We start from the raw sequence: 27,672 nt of genomic DNA on the forward strand, positions 1-27,672 counted from the left end.
AGTTGTGAAGATTAAGTTAAATACTAAGTGAGGCAGGCCTGCACAGTGCTTAATATGTAGTAAAGGCAATGAATGTTGAAGTCTATCTTAAAAGTTGATCCTAAAGAGGACTTGCAGCCCTTTGAAGATAGGAATCATTTGTAATGCTGGTGCAGCTATCATACATTAGTAGGAAGCATATTTTAATTGCTTGATCTCCAGTTTACCTCATGTCCTTTGAGCTTATATAGGGAACATTAAGTGACATCCAGATGTGTCAAGAATTTAGGAAAGCTGTAGCTATAGAAGAGACAGCTGAGTGGGACTCCCTGCTCTTTGAAGAGGATCAGTGGAGATCAATTTTTAGTTTGACTTTGAGCATACTATTTCAATGTGTTCTTTTAAATATAACCTTGAATGAGTATTCTTGATTATCTACTGTTAACCTAAATGTTGGATATTTAAGGAAATTTAAAATATGCAGCTTGACTCTGAAAAGCTCAGTTCAGTTAGAGAAATAGGGCTTCAATACAGAGATAGCTAACAATAGGTATTATATGCTCAGTGCTAAGTAAACTGAATAAACTTTTAAGTTCCACAGCACATCTAGAGGTGGCAAGCATGGCCAGAAAGGCTTAAAAGGTAGGAATGGGATTTCAGCTGGACTTTGAAGGGAGTCTCTAATTTAGATAAGCCAAAAAGGGGGTAGATAATTCCATTTGGAGGGGGGAACAAGTGAACAAAGGGAGGAGAGAGGTGTGTTTGGAAACAATGAGATTAGAATGGTTGTAGCTGAGTTCCATTGGAGAGAGTCATAAATTCCTCAGATCAGAGGCCAGATATTATCTTTGTCTCCTCCAAATAACCAAAAAAGAGAATTTAATTTCATAAGGTTGTAGAGAGCTTTGAATATGAGTATGATCCTGTAGTTGTCTGGGAGTCCCTAAAGTCACTAATGGATTTTGAATAGAGGAGGGATGTGGATCAAATGGTAGTTCTGGAAGATTTGTTGAAATAGTCTATCTGCTCCACTTGCCACAGCTTCGGCTATCAACTGTTAACTACAAATCTGCATCTTAATTCTGACTGTTCTTCTGAATTCTAAATCTAAGATTCTAGCTGTCTACAAGATTCTGCTAGTGCTCTATTATTTGTCCTTTGCTTTTCCCAACCTACCCTGCTAGATCTTTACCTCCTATTTTCATTATCTTGAGGTACCATTCTCCTCCCAGTTGCTCTGGCTGGGAATTTTAGAATTAACTTGAACTCTCCTTCTCTCCCCACATCTAGTAAATAATTGAGAATAGATTAGCAGTTAATTGCCAGCTAAGGGCTATTGTTTCTGCTTCTGCATTATCCATGCAAATCTGCTTGTCCACTTTGCTGTTTCCTTCTGCTTCTCCTCTAGTTCAGGCTCCTAGATACCTTTCTTATTCTATCACAGTATGCTCTAACCTGTTCCTCTACCTCTTAGTGTGTCTCTAGTGTAGTATGGACAGATTAATCTTCCTAAAATACACTCTGGTTCAGAAAATTTTAGTACAAAATATCTTTTTAAAAAATTTTATTTATTTATTTGAGAGGTAGAGTCACAGAGAGAGAATCTTTTATCTGCTGGTTCACTCCCTAAATGGCCTTCATAGCCAGAGCTGAGCATATCCAGAACCAGGAGCTTCTTCCAGGTCTCCCACATGGGTGCAGGAGCCCAATCACTTGGGCCATCTTCCACTGTATTCCCAGGCCTAGCAGAGAGCTGGATTGGAAGTGAAGCAGCTGGGACTCGAACCAACACACATATAGGATTCTGGTGCCGCAGGCTGAGGCTTAGCCCACTATGCCATAGTGCCAGCCCCCTGTACAATCTCTTTGTCTACTCAATTAAGTACACACTCCCTTACTCTGGCTTTCTGGGTCCTCTGGGATTGAACCTCAGTTAGATGATCCTGTTGGCTGTCTCTCAATACATTGCTAAATGTGGGGGGGCCCTACCACTCCTGAAAACACATCTTCTGTACTGACATGTTTCCTAATCACTGTGCTTTTTCTTATTTGGGATTCCTTAACCCCTTTTCCAGCTACCAAAAACTTGTGATCCAAGGTTTAGTTCCAATACCAATTACTTCTTGTCCTTTTGACTAAGATGATATATAGTTCAAATACCATCCCTTCCAAGAACTCTTTTCCTATTTCTGTCAGAATTAACCAACTCTGTAATTGTGCGTCAGTATTATGTTATACAACTTGTATCTAGTATGTTTTCTTAGTGTTATTGTTAATTATTAACATGTTGGTGTCTGCTATTGTGAAAGTCCTGAGATTATGGAGCAGGCCTGTTCCCCTTCTCTGTCAGCTTCAGTGTATCCTTTTTAGATTTCAAGATGGTAGGTACTTCTGGGCTTCTTGTGTCCCATAGGAAAACAAAGCAGACGTTCTCTTCTCATCTGCTTTTTGAATTATTCCTAATGCACTGGGACTATATGGGTAGACAGTGTTGGATCATAATGCAAGCCTTCATTTGATGCCAGGTGCCAGGCCTATGCTGCTGCTGCTGCTGCTTTTTTTTTTTTTTTTTTTTTTGACAGGCAGAGTGGACAGTGAGAGAGACAGAGAGAAAGGTCTTCCTTTGCTGTTGGTTCACCCTACAATGGCCGCTGTGGCTGGCGCGCTGCGGCTGGCACACCGCGCTGATCCGAAGCCAGGAGCCAGGTGCTTCTCCTGGTCTCCCATGGGGTGCAGGGCCCAAGCACTTGGGCCATCCTCCACTGCCTTCCCAGGCCACAGCAGAGAGCTGGACTGGAAGAGGAGCAACCGGGACAGAATCCGGTGCCCCAACCAGGACTAGAACCCGGGGTGCTGGCACTGCAAGGCAGAGGATTAGCCTGTTGAACTGCGGCGCTGGCCTGGCCTATGCTTCTTGAGTTCCTAGTATGGTGGGACAGATAAACAAATGAACAGTGATACAGTTCAATAATCATCTCAGCTAGCGTGTGTAAGGGATAGGAAAAGCTCCCAGAAGAGGGGATAACTGAGTTGAGTGTTGAAGGATGAGTAGCCAGAGAAGGGAGGGAGAGCTACATTTGACAAAGAGGGAATAGAATGTTCAAAGACATGGACCCACTTGGGGATTTTTTTTTTTTTTTAATTAGAAGTTTGAATTTTATGGAAGGGTAGAGAAGGATGAGTGGCAGGCAAACATTCTATCAGGGGTCTTATATCCCAGGCTGAAGAGTGAATGTGAATGTTTTTCTGAATGGAGTCTTCAGGCTTTGGCTTTAAATCTATCTTTATTACTTACCTCGTGATCTTGGGCCATAACTACCTTACAGGTTTGTTGAGCATTTGAAAGGATATATGTAAGGTGCTTAACACATAAGTGGGTGCTCAGTGATGTTAACTATTATTATTATTAGGAGAATAAAAGACTCACTGAAGGATTTTAAGGTGACCAGTAACAAGATCAGTCTTGCCAGAAAACTTACTGACAGCAATGAAGAAGGGTGGATTAGAGCAAAGAACCCTGCCAGAAGAAAGCAAGGAGAGAAAAAAGAATTCTATTTCCAAAAAATTGAGTATGAAATGAGCATGAAAATTTTAGAAAGCAACTGGGTATATGAGAGTTGTTTGGGGGACAAAGGCCAAACTTGAAGAAATAGATTTGGAAATTATTAATGTGTAGGTTATAGTTAAAAACATGAGAGTAGATTAAATCATTCTGGGAGAATCCTGACTCTTTGGAAAACTATGGATTTCTTCACCTCCCATGTAACAACAGTTTTGCATGCAGTTTTAGGTGGCCCGTGAACACCTCCTTTCCATACTCATCAGTGGATTATTGGTCCATAGTTGTCTTAAGACAACAGAATAAAAAGAAAAGATAGCTGGGGCTCAGTAGACATTTAAGGGGTGGGCAGAAGAGAGGGAACAACCAAAGAAGGAGGAAAACTAGGGTAGAGTTGAGTCTCAGATATAAGCTATTTGAAAGGTAAAGGAATGATCATCAGTATCTTCTGCTACAGAGAATTTCTGTGAGATAGGACTTAAAACTATCCATTGAGGTGACAGGCAACTGTGGAGAGAGCAGTTTCAGTGAGTTTGTAGGGCTGGAAGTTAAAGCCACATGGGTGAGTAGGAGTGAGGAAGTGGAGTATGAACATTGTCATACGTGTCCAGGAAGCTGAGGGGAGAGAACCAGTGGAGGGGGAGATATGGAAGGTACACAGTGAGGGGATAATTATTGGATTCAGATTTCCAGGGAGAAGAGGAGAGGTACGCTTAGATATTAGGTGGAGGAGGGGCCAGTGCTATGGCACAGCGGGTTAACACCCTGGCCTGAGGCGCTGGCATCCCATATGGGCTGCTCCACTTCCAATCCAGCTCTCTGCTGTGGCCTGGGAAAACAGTAGGGGATGGCCCAGGTCCTTGGTCCCCTGTACCCACGTGGGAGACCAGGGGGATGCTCCTGGCAGATCGGCACAGCTCCGGCCATTGCAGCCAATTAGGGAATGGGCCACCGGATGGAAGACCTCTCCCTCTCTCTCTTTCTGCCTTTCCTCTCTCTCTGTGTAACTAACTTTCAAATAAATAAATAAATATTTTTTGTTAAAAAAAGATATTAGGTGGAGGGGCCTGTGCTGTGGCATAGTAGGTTAAGTCTCTGTCTATGGTGCCGGCATCCCACATTGGCACTCACTCAAGTTCTGGCTGCTTCGCTTCCAATCCAGCTCCCTGTTAATGGCCTGGGAAAGCAGTGGAAGATGGCCCAAGTGCTAGGGCTCCTGCACCCACTTGGAAGACCCAGAAGAAGCTCCTGGCTCTGGCTTCGGATCGACCCAGCTCCAGTCATTGTGACCATTTGGGGAGTGAACTGGCAGATGGAAGACCTCTCTGTCTCTCCTTTCTGTAACTCTGACTCTCAAATAAATAAATAAATATTTTTTTAAAAAGGTGGACGATCTGACCTAGTAATATGGAGGAACATCTCTGTCAGTGAAACTAAAAGAAAATTGGGGTAGGTAATAGTAATTTGGTGCCCAGAAACCTGTGGTGGAGGTCTTAATAAAGTTGAAAGCACCTATTAAATTCTTCTAATTCAGTTAACCCACAAATGATTAATAAGCCATTGATGCCTCATGGAGTTAAATCTAAGAATTTCCTGGCAAGCAGTTGGGGTCCCTGATGTCAGTTCATAGTCTTTGGTGGGGCTATGTTGATAAGAAACACCGCAGCTCACTAGGTTAATCCTCCACCTGCAGTGCCGGTACTCTGGGTTCTAGTCCCGGTTGGGGCTCTGGTTCTGTCCCGGTTGTTCTTCCAGTTTAGCTCTCTGCTGTGGCCCAGGAAGGCAGTGGAGGATGGCCCAAGTGCTTGGGCTCCTGCACCCGCGTGGGAGACCAGGAAGAAGCACCTGGCTCCTGGCTTCGGATGGGCACAGCGCACAGGCCGTAGCAGCCATTTTGGGGGTGAACCAATGGAAGGAAGACCTTTCTCTCTGTCTCTGTCTCTCTCTCTCTCGCTGTCTAACTCTGCTTCTCAAAAAAGAAAAAAGAAACATTAAAATAAATATCACCCTTTCATTGACTATTTTCCTCTCTCACATAAGGGTACTTTCTGAGTTCTACCTTCAGTGTAAGGCAGAAAGATCTTGGCTTGAGCCTTGAACTAAATTAGGGACTTAGGTATGTGTAGGAAGCCAAACCTAAAATGTACTAGTTTGAAACTCTGATCTATTTTGAGTATTCTGAGGGTCTGTATAATAGTTAAGATTGCTTCTTGGCTTCCCTAATGAATTTCCTTGCTAAAATAGTAAAACTAAACTCCAGGCACTGCCTTGTCCTCTTATTCTGGTCAGGAAAGAACTTTTCTTGCAATTGATGGGCCTATCAACTCAAAATACTAAAACCGGACCATCTGGTTCTTAGGACCAATGGAATTCTATATAAAAACTCTCTTTTGAGGAGCTTATGGCCTAGCTGTAATAGGCCAGCTGGTCTTGGGACAAGCCTACAATTGTGTTGCCTTTAATAATGTTCAGAAAAAAGACTTGGACCTCCTCCTCCTGAATCCAAAGTCAGTTTTTTAGCTTTTGAAAATGTGATTGATATGGAACTATCAGGTTCCCCTAGTGCCTTAACCTCATGCAAAAGCTTGATAGATGAAGTGAATAACTGTATAGTAAAATTAAAAAGACTTAGCTGGACCACTTACATCTTAAGGTATGAAAGAAATTAGGCAGTGGACTAAAGAGAAATCGAGTGAATTCCATCTCTTTATATATAAATACTGACTAGTTGAAAAGAAAATCTGTTACCATTTTCCTTTTCCATCTATGTATTGTTTGATCCTACAGCAAACATATATGCCATTAAATTAAGAGAACTCCCATGAAGAAAATCAAGAGGGAAACTTATGTCTTCAGAATGAAAATTTTGTAAAAGTAGAATGAGACTGTTTTTGGTTATGAGAGTAATTAATATACTGAATCATGGTGGGTCTGGTATTGATGAAAACATTTAGTTAACTCTTCAAATTATCATCATGGCTACACATTTGAGCATAAGTGATACTGTGGTGTTGGGATTTTTACATATTGAACTGTAAGTAGGTAACTCAGCTTTGTAGGTAGCTCAGTTTTTTTTTTATTGTTTTTTTTTAAACTTTTATTTAATGAATATAAATTTCCAAAGTACAGCTTATGGATTACAATGGCTCCCCCCCCCATAACTTCCCTCCCACCCGCAACCCTCCCCTTTCCCGCTCCCTCTCCCCTTCCATTCATATCAAGATTCATTTTCAGTTCTCTTTATATACAGAAGATCAGTTTAGTATATATTAAGTAAAGATTTCAACAGTTTGCCCCCACATAGCAACACAAAGTGAAAAAATACTGTTGGAGTACTAGTTATAGCATTAAATAACAGTGTACAGCACATTAAAGACAGAGATCCTACATGACATTTTTTAAAAATTAATTAATTTTCTATGCAATTTCCAATTTAACACCAGGTTGTTTTTTTTTTTTTTTCATTTTCAATTATCTTTATATACAGAAGATCGATTCAGTATATACTAAGTAAAGATTTCATCAGTTTGCACCCACACAGAAACACAAAGTGTAAAAATACTGTTTTAGTACTAGTTATAGCATCACTTCACATTGGACAATACATTAAGGACAGATCCCACATGAGACGTAAGTACACAGTGACTCCTGTTGTTGACTTAACAATTTAACACTCTTGTTTATGGCGTCAGTAATCTCCCTAGGCTCTAGTCATGAGTTGCCAAGGCTATGGAAGCCTTTAGGGTTCGCCAACTATAAGAAACAATGACCTGATCAGCTCTTGTCCTGACTGTTGATGTACAATGTAATACTTTATCCTTTTTAGTATTTTTTTTTGTTATTGTTGTTGTTCTAGTACTAGTGGTTGAACTCTGTAATTAACACACAATTATTCTTAGGTATTTAAATTTTAACTGAAAAGTGATCCCTGTTAAATATAAGAGTGGGACAAAGAGAGGGAGGAGATGTACAATTTGGGACATGCTCAATCGGACTTTCCCCAAATGGTGGAGTTAGAAATGTGCCAGGGGATTCCAATACAATCCCATCAAGGTGGCATGTACCAATACCATCTCACTAGTCCAAGTGATCAATTTCAGTTCACAACTGATCACTCTGATAGGTCTAAGAGTCAAAGGGATCACACAAGCAAGACAAGTGTCTGCTAATACTAACTGATAGAATCAAAAAGGAAAAAAACGATCCAACATGGGAAGTGGGATACACAGCAGACTCATAGAATGGCAGATGTCCTAAATAGCACTCTGGCCTCAGAATCAGCCCTTAAGGCATTTGGATCTGGCTGAAGAGCCCATGAGAGTATTGTAGGCATGGAAAGCCAAGACACCCTGGAAAAAAAAAAAAAAGGAAGAAGAACTAAATGAAAGATCTCTGTGAGTGAGATCCCGTTGGAAAGAACGGGGCCATCAAAGAAGGAGGTACCTTTCTCTGAAGGGAGGAGAGAACTTCCACTTTGACTATGACCCTGTCGGAATAAGATCAAAGTTGGTAGCTCAGTTTTGATTTTATTTTCTGTTTCTTTAGCCAGTATTCCAATCATACATTGGCCCATGAAAAAAGTTTTTATTTTGTTGTTTAGGTCTTATTCTATAAAGTTTCCAGCTATTAGAAGTTGTGGAAAATACAAAAAGTAAAGCATGATCTCTTTCTTCAAGGATTTATTGATTTCACTGATGATGTAAGAATAAGTATCTTAATAGCTTAGAACCCTATATATAATTATATAAGTGCTAAATGAGTACCATAACAGTTTTGATGACAAAGAGACCATTGAGAACTGGAGTTGCCAGGAATGGGAGCCAGAATAATTTCTCTCAGATACAGATTCCATCATGTTATTCTCCATTTTTCTTTTTTCTTTTCCCTTTTTTTTTTTTTTTTAAGATTTATATATTTATTTGAAAGTCAGAGTTAGAGAGAGAGAGAGAGAGAGAGAGAGGTCTTCCATCCTTTGGTTCACTCCCCAGATGGCCACAATGCCCAGAGCTGTGTTGATCCAAAGCCAGGAGCTTCTTCCAGGTCTCCCATATGGGTGCAAGGACCCAAAGACTTGGGCCATCTTCTACTGCTTTCCCAGGCCACAGCAGAGAGCTGAATTGGAAGTAGAGCAGCCGGGTCTCGAACCGGCGCCCATATGGGATGCCGACGCTTCAGACCAGGGCATTAACCCGCTGTGCCACAGCGCCGGCCCCTCTCCATTTTTCCAATGCTTCTGTTTACCTACAGGATAAAGTTTGAGCTCTTTAGCTTGTCATGAAAAGTCATGATTAGGCCTAATTCATCCTATCTAGTTTAAAATCTCATTACTAATAAACATCCCATCTTTCAACCATCCTTAATTCTGTGCAGTTCTCTAAACGTAAACTCTTTTTTTTGTCTCCATGAATTTGCAATAGATGTAACTTCCAATAACAGCTTTGTTGAGTCCCTTTGTGCTAACTTCTACTCATCTTTTAAGGTTAGAGTCAGTCCTCTGGGAAACTTTCATGAATCTCTTATTTTCCTTTCTGACACAGGGAAGGGAAGCTTATCCACTTCTCTTAGCATCTTTAAAAAATTTTTTCTTTGTTGTTGTTTTTTGTTTTTGACAGGCAGAGTGGACAGTGAGAGAGAGACAGAGAGAAAGGTCTTCCTTTGCCTTTGGTTCACCCTCCAATGGCCGCCGTGGCCGGCACGCTGTGGCTGGCGCACCGCGCTGATCCGAAGCCAGGAGCCAGGTGCTTCTCCTGGTCTCCCATGCAGGTGCAGGGCCCAAGCACTTGGGCCATCCTCCACTGTACTCCTGGGCCATAGCAGAGAGCTGGCCTGGAAGAGGGGCAACCGGGACAGAATCCGGCACCCTGACTGGGACTAGAACCTGGTGTGCCGGCGCTGCTAGGCGGAGGATTAGCCTGTTGAGCCACGGCGCCGGCCTAAAAAAATTTTTTTTTATTTGTTTGAAAGATAGAGACAGAGATCTCCCTTCTGTTGGTTCACTCAAGTAGCTGGGACTGGGTCAGGCCAAAGCCAGGAGCCTGTAACTCAATCCAGGTTGTCCATGTAGGTAGCAGGGACTCAACTACTAGAACCATGACCTTCCAGGGTAGGAGGAAGCTGTAATCAGGATCTGAGCTGGGACTCGAACTAGGGCACCCTGCTGGCATGAGAAGCAGGTCTGTCAACCTGTGTTTTAACTGCTATGCCAAATGCCCACCCTGTCCCTCATGTTCTTGAGCACTCTGTGCTTATCTGTTGTAATGAAGTTATACTTTGCTATTTCTATTGCTAGAGTCTGAAAGACTTAGCAGCTAATTCCTTAATAAAGAAATATTCAAAGAATAATAAGTGAATGAAGGAGTTTGATTTTAATGAGTAAATAACATTTGGAAAGGTAACAAGGGAGAGAAGTAGTATGCCAAGAATGGAAAATAAACAGTATGAGCAAAGTACAGTGATTTAGATGAAACTCCAGTTACAAACTGGTTCTGGTTCAGTCTGCAGGTGTCTTGGGCTTTGAAGGATGATGAAGATGTTGAATAGCTGAGTCAACATCTAAAATATGTTGAAATGACAGTGGTAAAATCTAAGAAGAATCCTGCCGTTAAATACTTTTAAAAAAACTCTGTTAAGTGAAAGATACATGTGAATTAAAGAAAAAAATTCTAGCAGTCCTAAATGAGAGCCAATATGTAGGGTGTATAAGGATGCATGTTATGGCATTTTATAGAACTGCTAAATTACTATATTGCTTTATGAGGTTGTGAGTTCTCTGTTAGGTTTTAAGCATCAGGAATATTGTAGATATATGTGAAATTTGGACAGCTCTTTATTTATTTTTTGACAGGCAGAGTTAGATAGTAAGAGAGAGAGACAGAGAGAGAAAGATCTTCCTTCTGTTAGTTCACCACCCAAATGGCCACTACGGCCGGCACGCTGCGCCCATCCGAAGCCAGAAGCCAGGTGCTTCCTCCTGGTCTCCCATGCGGGTGCAGGGCCCAAGCACTTGGGCCATCCTCCACTGCCTTCCCGGGCCACAGCAGAGAGCTGGACTGGAAGAGGAGCAACCAGGACAGAACCAGCGCCCAACCGGGACTGGAACCCGGGGTGCTGGCGCTGCAGGTGGAGGATTAGCCTAGTGAGCCACGGTGCCGTCCTGGACAGCTCTTTCAACGCTGAACACATGATTCTTTGTTGTTGAAGGGATTCATGTATCAGAAAATTAGACTAGTTAACATCTAAGATCCATCCCTTAGTTCTGTGGTCTGTAGTAGGAAGATAATTGTTTGTTGCAAAACAGGAAAGGTTTCAAGGATGAAAAGAAATATGTGAAGATAAAACAGAGACAAAGATGAGGATTACTTATCGAATGACAACAAGCACAAAAGAGTGTAGATAAGTGCATTTGCCTGGGATGGAGATAGCATGTTGGCATTGTTTGGATGGTGCTATGTGACTTTTACTACTGTGCAGTATAGAGAGAGAATCTCTCTAAATGTTGTGTGAGTTATTAGTTATACACCTTTGCAGTTTTCTTCTAAAATGTTCTCTGATTTAGAGAAGAATTGAGAGTCCAGCAGTGGTGATGATTAAGGTTTGGAGATTGTCAGGATGAACACAGTAATATGAGGTTAGGCAAGTGAAAATCCCTGGAGGAATAGTGAGGGCAGCTTTGAGTTGCTTAACCATGTCATCTACCACCAATTGGGATAATATTAGAAATTCTTATATTGTAAAATAAAAATGGAGTGATGAAAAATTGAGAATGATTAGTGAATATCAGAATATGCTGAATTGTGAATAAAACCCAGGATGATCAGTATGGTAGCTGGATATGAATTGCAAGTGAAAATCAGTGGAGCCACGCAGGCTGAGAAGCATTGCCAGCATACATGTTGATGTATATGTGGAGAGAGTAAGTGGGAAACAAGTTGTTCAGGAAAGATTAAGATAGACGTGCCTTGTGGAAGGGGACAGTCAGGAGGGAATGGTCAGTGACAGCAAGGATGATTTGAATGAGGTGGTTTAGAGGGTGGGTTGGTGTGGCTTCAGATAAATATAAAAGTGGGAGGACTGCTGGCTAAGTGATCTGGAAGTGGTTTCGGGATTTGGCAGGAGTACAAGAAAGTGGGGCCTCCTCGGAACAGGGCCTCTGGAGCAGTGGTTGTGGTGGGAACAGTCCTGTTTCTGTTAAAGATGGGGAAAAATTGAGAAAGCAGTTTGCTTATGTACTACTTAGGAGAGAAAAGGAAGAATGAGATGTGCAGTGAAGGTAACTGGAGGCTTTCAGAGTCTGGCTGGTGGGGCAGTTGGGAAGAAGGAAGTGCTGGGCAGGAGTGGGAGGCTGCAGAGCGTGGCCGAGGCAGAGTGGTGAGAGTGGTGTATGAAGAGTGAGGCCTCCCCACCTCTTCTGTCACCGGTGGTCACAGCTTCTGCCTTTGGGAAGCAGGGAATCACTCTGATCCCCTCACTGCTCAAATTATTTTTACAAGGAGGTGTTGCCATGACATGACTTTTGAGGCTTGTGATTTTTATCTGATCTGTAAAGTAACAACATGGTCAGGACCAAAGAGGAGGTTCAGGTAGGCCAGAACTTCCTAATAAGAAGTCACTGTCTCCTGGTTCTGTGGGTAAAATCCCCCTTTTTAAAGCAGTCCTAGAGAAACTGCGGAGGGTGGGCAAGACAAGGGAATGGGGACTTGTGCCTGGGTAGCGCTAAGCTGGTGCTTTCTCTTTCCTTCACAGATGAGCGAGACCGGGTTCAGAAGAAAACATTCACCAAATGGGTCAACAAGCACTTGATGAAGGTAGGACTCCCTCATGTGGGCTGCCAGAGCACCCTTGCCACTGTTTCTCAGGGTCTGTAGGTCGTTTCTGTCAGGTGGCTCAGAGTGGCTGCCGTGTGCTGGAATCTGGGAAGATACACATGGGATTTTCCTTTCATTCTGTTTTAAACTAATATAGTCATAGTAGTGTGGAAACTTGTATTGCTCAGTTTTCTTGGTAGGACAATATTTTTTTGTAAAAAAAAAAAAAAAAGGAAAAAGATTATTTGTTTGAAAGGCAGAGTTACAGAGAGGGAGGGAGGGAGGAAGAGAGAGAGAGAAACGAACCAGTAGATTCATCTGGGTGTCCCACGTGGGCACAAGGGCCAAGTACCTTCTTTCGCAGGTCCATTAGCAGGGAGCTGGATCAGAAGTGGAACAGGCAGGACACCAACCAGTTCCCATGTGGGATGCTTAAGCAGCTCTGCCACAACATCAGCCCCAGGACAGGATTTTTTTTTTTTTTTTTTTTTTGGCATTTGAGGAAATTTATTTGTATAAAAGATGGAAACCAAAACAAACTAGAAGAAACATGGAAAATTGTCCCCTTCCAGCGCTGGTGCATACACTCCGTGGCTGGGCTTCCGAGCCGTGGGCATCCTTGCTTTCCCCATAGGTCCTCCGTGTCACATCCACAAGATCTAGAAGAGTTTCCTCTGCAACTTTTTTCCCGAGCCTTTCCCTGAGACTACAGTAACTCCACTTTTATTAAACTATCTTTTCCCGGATTATCAGTGTGCGCCCTCACTATTCTGCCATCTTCAGCCCCAGGACAGTATTAACGTGCCGTTACATGTGAAGGCCCAGGTTGAGGATACTATGGAGTGATGCTAGGATTCTAAGAATACTGCTCCTAGCTTTCCAAATTATTTTATAAGCCCCTTTATTTTTGTTTTTAAAATCTGATTACTATGTAAAGATGGGACAGAAGGGTTTTAAAGTTTACAAATCTGAATTTTCACATGAGTTTTACCACTGTTCCACTCAAGGTACAGGACATTTCCTGTATGGCTAGGATTGGGGGAAGATTTTATGATGATGATGCCTAATATTTTTTAGAGAGGGAGAGACAGAGAGAAAAGTCTTCCATCTACTGGTTCACTCCCCAGAAGGCCACAACAGCCAGAGCTGGGCTGATCTGAAGCCAGGAGCCAGGAGCTTTTTCCAGGCCTCCCAGATGGGTGCAGGGGCCTAAGTACTTGGGCCATCCTCCACTGCTTTGCCAGGCCATAGCAGGGAGCTGGATCAGAAGGTGGAGCAGCTGGGACATGAACCTGTATGGGATTCGGCTTTTCTGGTGGAGGCTTACCCTCCTACACCACAATGCCAGCCCTGTGATTATGATTTTCAAGTAGGAAAGAAACCAAGGCAGAGGCACATGAAAGACCCACCTAAAGATAAGCAGTGTGACTGCTGTGGCAGCCAGGATCTGCAAACAATGTTTTTGAGTTGTAATTACTGTTGATCTGAGAGAGGTCTTCAGTGATCTCTTAATTGCCAAATGCTGTCGCCTAGTTTTATCTTCCTCCTACTGGATTTTTCGATAGCATTTGATACTGTTGTCTGCTCTTTGAAGCCCTCTGTTATACAGACTTCTAGGACAATGCTTTTTTCCTGAATTACCTCTTCCCTGCCTCTTCTATGGGCTTTTCTTCCTCTGTCTGATCCATGTTGATGTTCCCCAGGGTCCTAGCCTTGGCTGTTTTCCTGTTTTGTTCTCTATATTCTTTTCCACCCGTCTCATCTGATTTAGTTATAGGGTTGTTTGGTTGCCTGGAACGCAAAAAAGTATAAGTAGTAGAAGTGGGCACAGGACTGTCTCACACATTCTGGTGTCTGCAGGCCACTGGGCTTTATGAAAACTAAACAGGTATCAAGGCACTGCTCTTTTTTTTTTTTTTTTTTTTTTCGAGGCCTATATTCTCGCTTCTCTGTGCATCTCACACTCATTACTCTGTATTCCTCCTATTGCAGCCATGGTGATGGCTGTCCATCAAATGATAATGTAAACCCCTGAGCCTGGGGCAGGTGGTGAAGACATTGCCCAGGCTGCCCACCTCAAATATCAGTGTGCTTGATTCAAGGCCCAGCTCCTCTGCTTCCAATCCAGTTTCCTGCAAATACACATCCTGAGAAGTAGCAGATGATGATTCCAAGCACTCGGGTCCCTGCCACCCGTATGGGAGACCCAGACTGAGTTCTGGGTTCCTGGCTTTGGCCTGATTCAACTGTTTAGGCATTTGGGGAGTGAAGCCGCAGGCAGGAAAGCTCTTTCTCTGTCTCTCTCTCCCTGTCACTCTGCCTTTCAAATAAAAATGAAAATATTTACAAGGCCTAAAGCCCACCAGATTATTATCAAGCCCCTTCTATCAGGTTCTATTTGCCTCTCAATCAGAAAACTTAATTGTAGCTTAGACAGCACCTTTCTTAGCTCCTCTAATAATGACTCTGTCCTTTGTTCTAGACCCTGTCTAATGCACTTGGGCCTCATTCCTTTGTAATCATAACCTCTACTCTACCACCAATGGCTCTACTCCCAACATGTGTGTACTGATGGTCCTCTTCCCCACTTAATGCTGTATAATTGTTCAAACCTGGTAAATGCCACTCTTAGGATCATTGGTTACTATCCTCACTCTGTCTTTTATGACCTTGTCTAAATATGATCAGAGTCGGCAAACTTGGAAGGCTTCCATAGCCTTGGCAACTCATGACGACAGCCTAGGATGGTTACTGGCGCCATAAACTAGAGTGTCAATTTGTTGGGTCAACAACAGGAGCCACTGTGCACTTGCTCCTCATGTGGGATCTCTGTCCTTAATGTGCTGTACATTGTGATTTAATGCTATAACTAGTACTCAACAGTATGTTTCACTTTGTGTTTCTATGTGGGTGCAAACTGTTGAAATCTTTATACTAAATTGATCTTCTGTATATAAAGAGAATTGAAAACGAATCTTGATGCAAATGGAAGGGGAGAGGGAGCGGGAGAGGGGAGGGTTGCGGGTGGGAGGGAAGTTATGGGGGGGGGAAGCCATTGTAATCCATAAGCTGTACACTGGAAATTTATATTCATTAAATAAAAGTTAAAAAAAAAATGAAAATAGTGTAAATTTTTTTTAAGTTCATGGAACATAGAATTAAAAGATAAGTTTATTTAAAACAAAACCACCTGAGGGCACATTAATTTAAAGGCACAAACACAGAAAATTTGATGAGTGAATTTTCTTTTCTTCTTTGAGTCAGTTGTCAGTCTGTGCCTAAATAAATTGTGGCCTTGGAGGTCATTACAAAAGTAATACATGGCTCTTTAAGACTATTTGTTTATTTTTTAAGTTTGGTTTAATTGACAGGCACAGTGACAGAGTGGGAGACAGAGACAGAGACAAGAGATGAGAAGAGAAGAGACTACACTGATTTTTTTCATCTGCTGGTTCACTCCCCAAATGGCTAGAACAACCAGGTCTGAGCCAGGTTGAAGCCAGGAATTCGATCTGGGTCTCCCACATCGGTGGCAAGGGCCTAAGTACTTGGACCATCATTTGCTGCTTTCCCAGGATCATTATGAGCAGGAAGGTGGATCAGAAGCATTGCCAGTGGCAGCTTACCCCATTGTCACACTTGTTTAGAGGGAACCCTAGGAGAAAGCGGTGTTCACACTCCAAGATCTGAATAAGGCAATGACTGTGCCTTTTCTGCACTCTTCCCTGAGCCGCAGACCTGTTTCTCACAGTGTATAGATACATACATCTGGATGCTACTCAAGCATGTCCTATATGAGTGTTGAGCACATCCCAAATTGCTAAACGTTTTTACTGTTGTGCGTAATCCTCCAAGCTGAAAATTTAGGATCATAACTGATTGCATACTGCGCAGAATCTCCCCCTTGTTACCCAGTCCTGTCAGTCACTTCCAGCTCACAAAGATTGCTTTCCTCTTTCTTCTCCATCTCCATTACTTCTGCTCTCACCCAGGGCCTCTTCATCCCTCACTTGGACCACTGTAGTTGTTTCTTAACATTTTTCTGTAATAACGATGATAATGAGAATAGCAATAATAGTTTGTTGATGATCTCCTATAAATCAGCATTCTACACTAAGTCATTTACATGGTTTATCTCTCGTAATCCTTCAGTGATGTCAGGTTGTAGGTTTCAGTAATATCTCCATTTTGACCACTGAAGAAAATGAAGTTTAGAGAGCGTAAGTAAATTGTTCAAGGTCACACTGCTAGACAGAAGCAGACTAAATTTTTAGAATTCAGGCAGCCTGGCCGGCGCCGTGGCTTAACAGGCTAATCCTCTGCCTTGCGGCACCAGCACACCAAGTTCTAGTCCCAGATGGGGCGCCGGATTCTATCCCGGTTGCCCCTCTTCCAGGCCAGCTCTCTGCTATGGCCCGGGAAGGCAGTGGAGGATGGCCCAAGTCCTTGGGCCCTGCACCCGCGTGGGAGACCAGGAGAAGCACCTGGCTCCTGGCTTCAGATCAGCGCGATGCGCTGGCCACAGCAGCCATTGGAGGGTGAACCAACAGCAAAAAGGAAGACCTTTCTCTCTGTCTCTCTCCCTCACTATCCACTCTGCCTGTCAAAAAAAAAAAAAAAAAAAAAAGAATTCAGGCAGCCTGCAGTTCAGAGCCTGCACTCCTAACCTATTCATTACTGGCTCTAACTTCTGCCTCCTTTTCCAGACTCGTGGTGTTGCCAAGTTGTCTTCATACCTTAAACCCTTGCTAACCTATGTGTCATGCTATTTTATGGCTCTGTATCTTTGTCATATCATTCCCTCTTCTTGGAATACCTTCCCCAAGTCTGTTCTGCCTGGATAACACCAACTTAACACCTCTCAATATATAATTTCCTGGCTTTCCCGTGTGTAGTGGACTACCCTTTTCCTTGTGCCCCTTACTGAATTTCTTAGGTGCTCCTGTTTTACACCTACAGCATTTATATGCATTCTTCATCTTTCTGCTAGATTGTAACTTGAAGGCAGATACTGTGTCTTGAGGCAGAGAGGCTGGGAAAATAGCTATTGCCTTTGTAAATGTCTTCAGGGGCCAGCAGTTACCTCTAGTTGATGACTACCATGATGCAGATGCACCTGGTTCTCACTTCACTGTCCAGCGTCATTCCCAGGCGCAGCCTCCCCACAGCCACCAAGAGACAACTCACTGCTCCCCAAACACTGTGTACACACCTCTTTGCTTGTTTATTTCTTTCGCCCTGCGATGCATTTTGCAGACTCCTCTGCCTGGTTATCACCCACTTAATTGTTCAAGTCCCAGCTCTAATATATCCTTCCTGAGACCCTGACCTCCGTGCCTCAGACTAAATCAGTTGCAAGTCCATCTGCATTCCATTCCACTTTGAAGAGATACCTGTGTGTTCACACATCATCTCCTTGTTAGTGTGCTCATTAAGTGGCTGGTGCTGTATTGTGCTACTTTCTCTGTCAAGTATTGTACAAGGAATGTGAGAGTTTCCTATGTTTGTGTTTTGAGTAAATAATATTTTGATAAATCTTTATAGCTCATGAAGCCTATTCTCCCCTGGCCTGATCCTTTATCCCTGGAGAAGGTAAAGGTATTTTATCTTCTCAGTTTTTACAACCAAAGAATTAGAGGGGTGACATGACTTTCCCAGGTTCCTATGGCCCCTGGAAGATAGAGCTGAGGATGAGAAAAGAATCCTCTGATCAAAGTTGAATGGTCTTTCTGCTGAATATGCCCCCACTTACTCTCCTGCCATACCTTGTGTCTCCAACAATGGCAAGAACAGAATCCATCCTGCCTTGAGCTTGTCCCCTAAACTTTATAATTGAATTCAAGTGCTCTGACTCCTGCTGCTCATTTGTAGCTGATGCTGCCTGTTGGACCTCTGCCTCAGCGCTGTGTGATGACAAGAGGCCCAGGGAGAGGGAAACTGGAGGAACACATCATAGCATTGTTAGACATTGGAAGCCAGCCAGAGCTTTACTTAAATCCTTGGCTATTTTTCATCTCTTCTCAGGCTGCCAGTCTCACTGTTTCCAACAGCAGTTTCTCATTTTGTTTTATTTCAGAGAGAGCTTCACTGCTAATCGGAATCTTTGCCCTGAGTTAGGATTCTTTGAACTTTAGGCTGAGAATTAGGGATCAAGATTCGGTTTTGCAACTCAAGCATCTTTTGTCTGGTTCCCCTAAGTACACCCAAATTACTGCTGTTTTTGGCAGTAAACCAGTGCAAGATCTAACCAATCAAGCCTTGCAAGTTCTAGGTTTAGTTGATTTAGGATCTCTTGGGTTCCCAGGTATCCCTTTAGGAAACAGTTTGTTCTGGAATGAGCAAATTAAATTCCTCTTCATTAATTGAGAGCACTTTTTTTTTTTTTTTTTTGACAGGCAGAGTGGATAGTGAGAGAGAGAGACAGAGAGAAAGGTCTTCCTTTTTGCCATTGGTTCACCCTCCAATGGCCACTGTGGCCGGCGCATCTCGCTGATCTGAAGCCAGGAGCCAGGTGCTTCTCCTGGTCTCCCATGCAGGTACAGGGCCCAAGGACTTGGGCCATCCTCCACTGCCTTCCCAGACCATAGCAGAGAGCTGGCCTGGAAGAGGGGCAACCGGGATAGAATCCGGCGCCCCATCCGGGACTAGAACCCAGTGTGCTGGTGCCGCAAGGCAGAGGATTAGCCTGTTGAGCCACAGTGCCGGCCAGAGAGCACTTTTGATCCAATCTTAAAAGAGGTTTGTTAAGGGTAGCATCTGAAATATATAAACGACCTAATTTAGAATGCAAGTCCACAAACCCAAGAGTTCTGTTTATTATGCCAGGACCATCAAAATGAAAAATCTAAATGAGATCTTATTTAAATTGTCCTTGCTAGGGCTGGATATTATGGCACCACTTAGGATACCACTCATATCTGAGTGCCTAGTTTGAATCCCAGCTACTTCGTGCTTCTGGACCAGATTCCTGCTAATGTGCCTAGGAGGCAGTGGATGATGACCCAAGTACTTGGGTTTCTGCCACCCATCCGGGAGACCTGAATTCCTGACTCCTTGCTTCAGCCTGGCCTCGTACTGGCTTTTGTGGGCATTTGGGAAGTAAACCAGCAGATGGAAGATACCTCTTTCTAATCTCTCCTTCTCTCTCTGTCACTCTGCATTTCAAATACATAACTAATGTTTAGGCACTGACAGCTGATAACAGAACTTGAAAAAAGGGTGAGAGTGTAAGCTCTTCCTCTACAGGAGAAATGCTTTCTCTGGCCAGTTCCTATTGACTGCAGAAATCAGTAGGGAGAAAGGAAAGGCCAGTATTTAATCTAGCAGATGGAATAGTTCTTTCCAGTTTTAATGCATTTAACAATGTAGAAGACACTGGCCTTCCTGGGGTTTTAGTTAAAATTTCAGATCTGTTAGCAAATGTATTCAAACTAATATTCCCAACTCTTCTCTTTAAGAAGCTCTCATGCACAGCCTCTGCTGGGACCACAGGAGACAACTCACTGTTCCCTAAACACTGCATGAACTTTCTCACCTCCCTGCTTCTCGCTGTCTGGGAAATGTCAGAAGGTTCTGGTAGTGAGTGTGATTGAAGAGCTTGACAAAGTGGTGCTGCTTAGATGCTGAGGAAGGGAGCTCTGCCTTGTGACTGCACAGTGGTGGTTTGTGGCTGGCTGTGCCTGGACCTGATTATTCAGGGCTTGATTGCACTCTAAACACATCTCAACCCTCACCAAAACTGTTGAACTTGCATTTGGACTTCAGCTTTACTGTGGGTTCTCCGTTGGTGCCCGAAGTGCCTGCTTATTAGGTAAAGCTACCTTTTGTGGATTTTAGAATCAGCCCCATCCTCAAAGGATCTTGTTACTCAGAGTTGGCTGGTCACTACTGTTGTTAGATTCTTTAAAACTTAGGGAATCTAGGGCCGGCGCTGTGGCTCACTTGGTTAATCCTCCATCTGCAGCGCCGGCATTCCATATGGGCGCTGGGTTCTAGTCCCGGTTGCTCCTCTTCAAGTCCAGCTCTCTGCTGTGGCCCAGGAAGGCAATGGAGGATGGCCCAAGTGCTTGGGTCCTGCACCCACATGGGAGACCAGGAAGAAGTACCTGGCTCCAGGCTTCGGATCAGTGCAGTGCCGGCCATGGTGGCCATTTGGGGAGTGAACCAACAGAAGGAAGACCTTTCTCTCTGTCTCTCTCTCACTGTCTGTAACTCTACCTGTCAAGTAAATAAAAAATAAATTAATTAAAAAATTTTAAAAAAAAGTTAGGGAATCTGAAAACAAGAAGATGATGGTCTCTGCATAGAACTCATACTACGCTGCCCTGTATGCTCACTCTAACAGGAATTCCCAGCCTCTACTCTTACTCCCTGCATTTGAACATAGTTCTTTCCAATGTTAAAGTTATAGGACAGTTGTTTTAAAATTCTAGGCCAGTGAATCAATATGAAATTCCCCTCTCACAGTTTAGAAATCTGCTTACTTTCATGTACCCTTCATCTTTTACTTTTTTTTTTTTTTTTAAGATTTATTTACTTGTTTGAAAAGCAGAGTTAATGAGAGTGGGAGAGATGGAGTGATATAGAGAGATCTTCCCATCTGCTGATTCACTCCCCAGATGGCCACAACATCCAAGGCTGGACCATACCAAAGCCAGGAGCCTGGAACTCCACCCAGGTCTCCCACGTGGGTGCAGGGACCCAAGTAATTGGGCCATCTTCCACTGCTTTCCCAAGTGCATTGACAGGGAGCTGGATTAGAAGTAGAGCAGCAGGGACTCTAACCTTTGCCCTTATGGGATGCCAGAGTTTCTGGCTGCAGCTTAACCTGCTATGCCATAGTGCCGGCCCCACCCTCTATCTTTTAATTAGTATAGATGAGAGTAAGTAACTTTTCTCTTCAAAACTACCTCTCTGGTCTGTTTATTGTTTTTCAACATAGTTTGGATCAAGGAAATTGAGCTGCTTTTGTTTCCTTTTAATATGTCATCTTAGAAGAGAGCTTTTCTAGATCAAATTTTCTGCAGGAATTAAAGTATACTTTTTTGGGGGAGAGTGGTTTCTCTTATTACTTATGTTGATAGTATGTCATTTTGACCATTCAAGTGCCATAAAAGCCTTGTGAAGGGGAAGGACACAATTGGGACTTAGAAGACAATCACCTGTACCTAGCTCTGATACTTTCCAGCTCAGTGATCTTATACATGTTTTTAACTTCTCTAAGCAATGATTTCTCATCTGTAAACTGAGAGGATTAAGGGTTAAGTACTCTTTAAAGTCCCTTTGGGCTTAGATTCTAAGCACGTCAAGTGTAATTTATATTCCCTTTATTGAAGCTGCTCAGAAATTAGTGCAAGCTATTTTTCATAGTTTTAAGCCAGTACTTTTTAAAAATTGGGAGAGCAGAGCCCTTCTTGGTTTATCAATGCATGGGGACCCGGAGGAATTGCCCTGGGTTAGTCAAAAATTGGTCATTCTCCCAAAATTTAGATGTTCACTAACTTTAAAAGATTGCTTTGTTGAGATTTAATTCATATATCATATGAGTCACCTGTTTAAGGTATACAATTCAATGACTTTAAAAAATATTTATTTATTGAAAGAGAGAAGGCCGGCACCACGGCTCACTTGGCTAATCCTCCGCCTGTGGTGCCAGCACCCCTGGTTCTAGACCCGGTTGGGGTGCCGGTTCTGTCCCGGTTGCCCCTCTTCCAGTCCAGCTGTCTGCTGTGGCCCGGGAAGGCAGTGGAGGATGGCCCAGGTGCTTGGGCCCTGCACCTGCATGGGAGACCAGGAGGAAGCACCTGGCTCCTGGCTTCGGATGGGCGCAGCGCACCGGCCATAGCAGCTATTTGGGGAGTGAACCAACGGAAGGAAGACCTTTCTCTCTGTCTCCCTCTCTCTCACTGTCTGTCTGACTCTGCCTGTCCAAAAAAAAAAGAAGGAGAGAGAGCTTCTACCCACTGGTTTACTCCCCAGATAGCCACAATAGCTGGGGCTTGGCCAGGCCAGAGCCAGGAGTCAGGAGCTTCTTCTCTCAAATGTGGGTGTGGGTCCCAGGCACATAAGTAGGGAGCCGAATTAGAAGTGGGGTAGCTGGGTCTCGAACCGGCACCCAGGTGATGGCTTTACCTGCTATGCCACAACACTGGGCCCAATTCAGTGGCTTTTGGTATATTCACAGATTTGTGCAACCATCACATTTAATTTTAGAACATTTCCATCATTCTAAAAAGGTACCCTATATCTCTTAGCCAGCACCTTTTACCTAACCACAAGTTTTTTCCAGCCTCAGGCTTTCTAGTTCCATGGATTTCCTATTTTGGATGTTTCATACTAATAAAATAATGCAATAGGTGGCCCTTTGTAACTGACTTATTTTACTTAGCATAATCTTTTCAAGATTTATTCACATTTTAGTATACTACTTCATTTTACAAATTGCTGGATAGTATTGTTTTTTATAGATATACCACGTTTTGTTTATCCATTTGTCAGTTGATGGGTATTTAGGGCTATTTTCACCTTTTTACTTTTATGAACAGTGCTACTATGAATATTCATTTTATAAGTTTTTGTCTGGCTGTGTTTTTAGTTCTCTTTGAGTAGAACTGGTGGATCACATCATAACTTGTGTTTAGCTTTTGGAGGAACTGTCAGATTATTTCCCAAACCAGCTGCACCATTTTACATTCCCACCATCAGTGTATGAAGCTTCTAGTTTCTCTACATCTTCCTAAACCCTTCTTATGTGTCTTGTTGGTGATAGCCATCCTAGTGGGTGTAATCCTTGTGGTTTTGATTTATATTATGACTAGTGATGTTGATGTTGAGCATCTTTTCATGTGCTCATTAGCCATTTATCTTCTTTGGGTTCATTCACTAATTTTGACAGTGATTCTTTATCAGGCAGTACGAACAGGCAAGGTACTGGGTAGCTGAAGGTTTTTGCTCATCTGCTATTGGCAGTATAGCATGATTATTTGTTGGAAAGAAACATCCTTATTGATGATTCTTAAGCACTCTTCACTTGTCTCTAAAACCTCTGCTGTTCAGTCAGAACTTCATATTAAGAGACTTATGGAAAATTTCAGAGGCTACTAGTTTGTGCAGAAAGACTTTAAAACGGCACAGGTCTAGATTTGCCAGGCCATTTACGAGCTGTATGATTTTGGGATGTTAATTGAGCCCTCCAAATCCCATCTGAAATATTTCTGACACAGAAGCACTTAGTAAATGTTAGCTATTTCTTTACCTTCCTCTAAGCAGAGCTGTGTCCAATGTGCTTTAAGAACAGACTGTTCTGTCTTGCTGAAAATTCTGCAGGTGGGATGGGTATTTGATGCAGAGATTAAATCTGGGATACCCACGTCTCATATTGAAGTGCCTGGGTTTGAGTCCTTGCTTCTCCATTTTCCTTCCAGTTCCTGCTAATGTGCACCTTGGGAGGCGACAGGGAATGGCTCAAGTATTTGGGTCCCTGTCACCACTGTGGTAGACCCAAATGGAATTCTGGACTCCTGGCTTTGGCCTGGCTGTTACAGGCATTTGGGGAATGAACCAGTGAATGGAAGAGCTGTCTCTCTGTCTCTCTGCCTTCCAAATAAAATGAAAATAAATAAATTTTTATATTCATGAAAAAACTCTCCAAGAAATAAAAATCTCTATATTCCCCTTTCCTATTACTTCTTGTAGTTTTACTTTCTTAGCTATTTGGTTATTATAGTTAGACAAAGAATGAGAGACATAATAAGCTAGTTTTCATCCAAATTTCTTGTAATGGGGTATAAAACATAACTGCAGTTTTGATAAGGAGCTGTCAGGGCCTTCATGTGAAATTAACTCTACATTTAAAGGTGCCATTTTTTTCTTCCTAATACTCTGTAGTGTTTAATATCCTATTAACATGATTTCACTTGGTCCTCAAGTCCTTCTATAATTTATTTAAATGATTATTTGATGACCACTCTTGATTTTTATATCCTACATTTAGGTCTTACCTATCAAAAAAGTTGACATGCTTGTATCCCATATTGGAGTGCCTTCATTTGAATCCTGGCTCTGCTTCCGATTCCAGCTTCCTGTGATGTATATCCTGGAAGGTAGCAGGTGATGGCTCAAGTAGTTGGGTTCCTGCCACCCCTGTGGGAGACTCAGATGGAGTTCCTAACGCCTGGATTTGGAATGGCTCAACGCTTCTTGTTGCCGGCAGTTGGAGAGTGAGCCAGTATTGATCAAACTCTCTGTCATGCACACGCATGTTCTGCCTTTCAAATAAACATTTTTTTAAAAAAGTGGTCTCCTGAGACTAATCTTTTGGAAAAAAAAAAAAAAGCATTGAGTATTTAATATTTTATAACTTTTTTTTTTTTTTTTTTTTTTTTTGGACAGGCAGAGTGGACAGTCAGAGAGAGAAACAGAGAGAAAGGTCTTCCTTTGCCGTTGGTTCACCCTCCAATGGCCGCTGCAGCCGGTGCATCTCGCTGATCCGAAGCCAGGAGCCAGGTGCTTCTCCTGGTCTCCCACGCGGGTGCAGGGCCCAAGGACTTGGGCCATCCTCCACTGCACTCCCAGGCCATAGCGGAGAGCTGGCCTGGAAGAGGGGCAACTGGGACAGAATCCGGCGCCCCAACCGGGACTAGAACCCGGTGTGCTGGCGCCACAAGGTGGAGGATTAACTTATTGAGCCGCGGCACCAGCCAATATTTTATAACTTTTAAAAACAGATTTATTTATTTATTTTGAAAGGCTGAATGACAGAGACTTTCCATCTACTAGTTTGCTCCCTAAGTGTCCATAATAGTTGGATCTGGTCTGGACTCAGCCAGGAGCCAGGAACTCCATCTGAATCTCCCCTTTGGGTCAGAGGGACTCAAATACTTGAACCACCACCTGCTGTTTCTCACCTGCAGTAACAGGAAACTGGATTGAAAGCAGAGGAGGGGTTGGTGCTGTGGCATAGTGGTTGAAGCCACTGCCTGCAGTGCTGGCATCCCATGTGGGTGCTGGTTCGAGTCCCGGCTGCTCCACTTCTGATCCAGCTCTCTTCTATGGCCTTGGAGAGCAGTAGGAGATGGCCTGGGTCCTTGGGTCCCTGCACCTGCGTGAGAGACAAGGAGGCTTCTGACTCCTGGCTTTGGATCAGACCAGCTCCGGCTATTGCAGCCATCTGGGGAGTGATCCAGCGAATGGAAGACCTCTCTCTGCCTCTGCCTCTCTGTTGCTCTGCCTTTCAAATAAAATAGATAAATCTTAAATAATTAATAAATAAATTGGGAAAAAAAAAGCCTTTAAAAAAAAGAAATCAGAGGAGCCAGGTCTTGAACCCACATTCCAATATGGGATGTGGGTATCTCAAGTGGTGGTTTAACCTAATGTGCTAAAATGCCTAGCCCTATGACTTCAAAAAACCCTCCCTTCATTTATAATCTGATTTCCATTGTGCTACTCTGTGGAAAATTATTCTCATACTCACCAAGAAAAAACCCCTCTTGTTGAAAAATTTGAAACTTGGCCGGCGCCGTGGCTTAACAGGCTAATCCTCCGTCTTGCGGCGCCAGCACACCAGGTTCTAGTCCCAGTTGGGGTGCCGGATTCTGTCCCGGTTGCCCCTCTTCCAGGCCAGCTCTCTGCTATGGCCCGGGAAGGCAGTGGAGGATGGCCCAAGTCCTTGGGCCCTGCACCCCATGGGAGACCAGGAGAAGCACCTGGCTCCTGGCTTCGGATCAGTGCGATGCGCCGGCCGCAGCGGCCATTGGAGGGTGAACCAACGGCAAAAAGGAAGACCTTTCTCTCTGTCTCTCCCTCTCACTATCCACTCTGCCTGTCAAAAGAAAACAAAACAAAAAAAAAAAAAAAAAAAAAAAGAAAGAAAGAAAAAAAGAAAAATTTGAAACTTTTTTCCTCATCCTTCTTGACCCCTGATGTAGCCTTTGGGAAGTCCAATCATCTTGCCTTGATTACATTTTGTTTTTCTGCCTACCTTTTTCACTGCTCCTGTATTTTTAAATCTCTGTCTTTTGTTGATTGCTTTTCCATCTCCTATGTTCTAATTTTGGCTATTCCCTAAGGCTCAGTTGTTAGCACTCTGCTCTTCTTTTTTGCCCTATAACCCAGAAAACCCTGTATTTCCCATGTCTTGAGCTAGCACCTCTGCATGTGATTTCTAAACTTAAGTTCTCAGCTAACCCAGATTGAATTCTGGTGTTTCCAGATGCTTCAAGAACATTTCCATTTGTAGCTTCTTTGTGCCATTAATTTTTTTTTTTTTAACTGGGGAGTCTTGGGGTGGAGATTGAAATATTCCATGTACTGGTTCGCTCTCCTAATGTCCACAAAAGCCAGAGCTGGGCCAAATTGAGGCCAAGAGCCTGGAACTCCATCTAGGTCTCATATGAATGATAGAGACCCAGCTACTTGAGCCTTTACCTGCTGCCTTCCAGGGTGCACATAAGCAAGATACTGGAATCAGAAGCAAGAGCTGGTACTCAAATCCAGATGAGGACATCCTAAGCAGTGTCTTAACTGCTGTGCCATTTTAAATTCAACATATATGTGAAAAGAATCTATCCAATCCCCTCTTCCAGCCCTCACGATCTATCTACTTGGTTCCATTTAGTGGTGCACTATGGTGCTTCCACATCATAAGCTTAAAGCCTTGAACTTGTTTGAGAGAAGAACCTTCAAATTTTGGAGCTACTGGTGTGCTGGAGCCAACTTAGATGGACTTACAAGAGCCAAATCTTAAATTTTCAGTGATTTTGTGAGCTGGTTGCTAAGTACAGCCATTATTAAAAATTAAATTGTATAAATTTATAATCAAATCAGTTTTATTTTAAATGAAAAGTAGTCTTCATTCTTATTTTACTACATGTTATCATCTGTGCTCTAGAGATTAATTATGTCTACTCATGATGAAAATGCTATATAATGTGCTACTGTACATTTTTTTCTCAGTATTGCACTTACTGATGTTTTATTAATAAAGTTTGTTGTCATGGGAGTATTTATCACATAGAAACCAACAATTGCTGCCAGTTGAGCTAGGTATCTTGTTTTGTTCATTATCTAGGTTTAAGAAAATTGTTAGTATTATAGATGAAACTTAAAAGTGGGTCATGGCTATGGCCAATACATTGTAACTAACACAAACAATTGAAGAAATATCTTTCTTTCTTTCTCTTTTTTTTTTTGACAGGCAGAGTGGATAGTGAGAGAGAGAGACAGAGAGAAAGGTCTTCCTTTTTGCCGTTGGTTCACCCTCCAATGGCCGCTGCGGCCGACTCATTGCACTGATCTGAAGCCAGGAGCCAGGTGCCTCTCCCGGTCTCC

The 27,672-nt window shown here is 43.0% G+C and overlaps 1 protein-coding gene across 4 annotated transcripts in view; it reads left to right on the forward strand.

The window, feature by feature from the left end:
* MACF1 (microtubule actin crosslinking factor 1) overlaps window positions 1–27,672 on the forward strand; it is a 411,586-nt gene that overhangs the window by 142,797 nt on the left and 241,117 nt on the right. For all 4 annotated transcript variants that reach the window (XM_062191021.1, XM_062191023.1, XM_062191025.1 and 1 more), the window contains one exon: window positions 12,281–12,342. In XM_062191021.1, coding sequence (XP_062047005.1) covers window positions 12,281–12,342 — 62 coding nt within the window. The remainder of the gene's footprint in view (window positions 1–12,280; window positions 12,343–27,672) is intronic.

The sequence above is a fragment of the Lepus europaeus genome, chromosome 5 (genome assembly GCF_033115175.1).
Source record: "Lepus europaeus isolate LE1 chromosome 5, mLepTim1.pri, whole genome shotgun sequence".
Classification (NCBI taxonomy): Eukaryota; Metazoa; Chordata; class Mammalia; order Lagomorpha; family Leporidae; genus Lepus; species Lepus europaeus.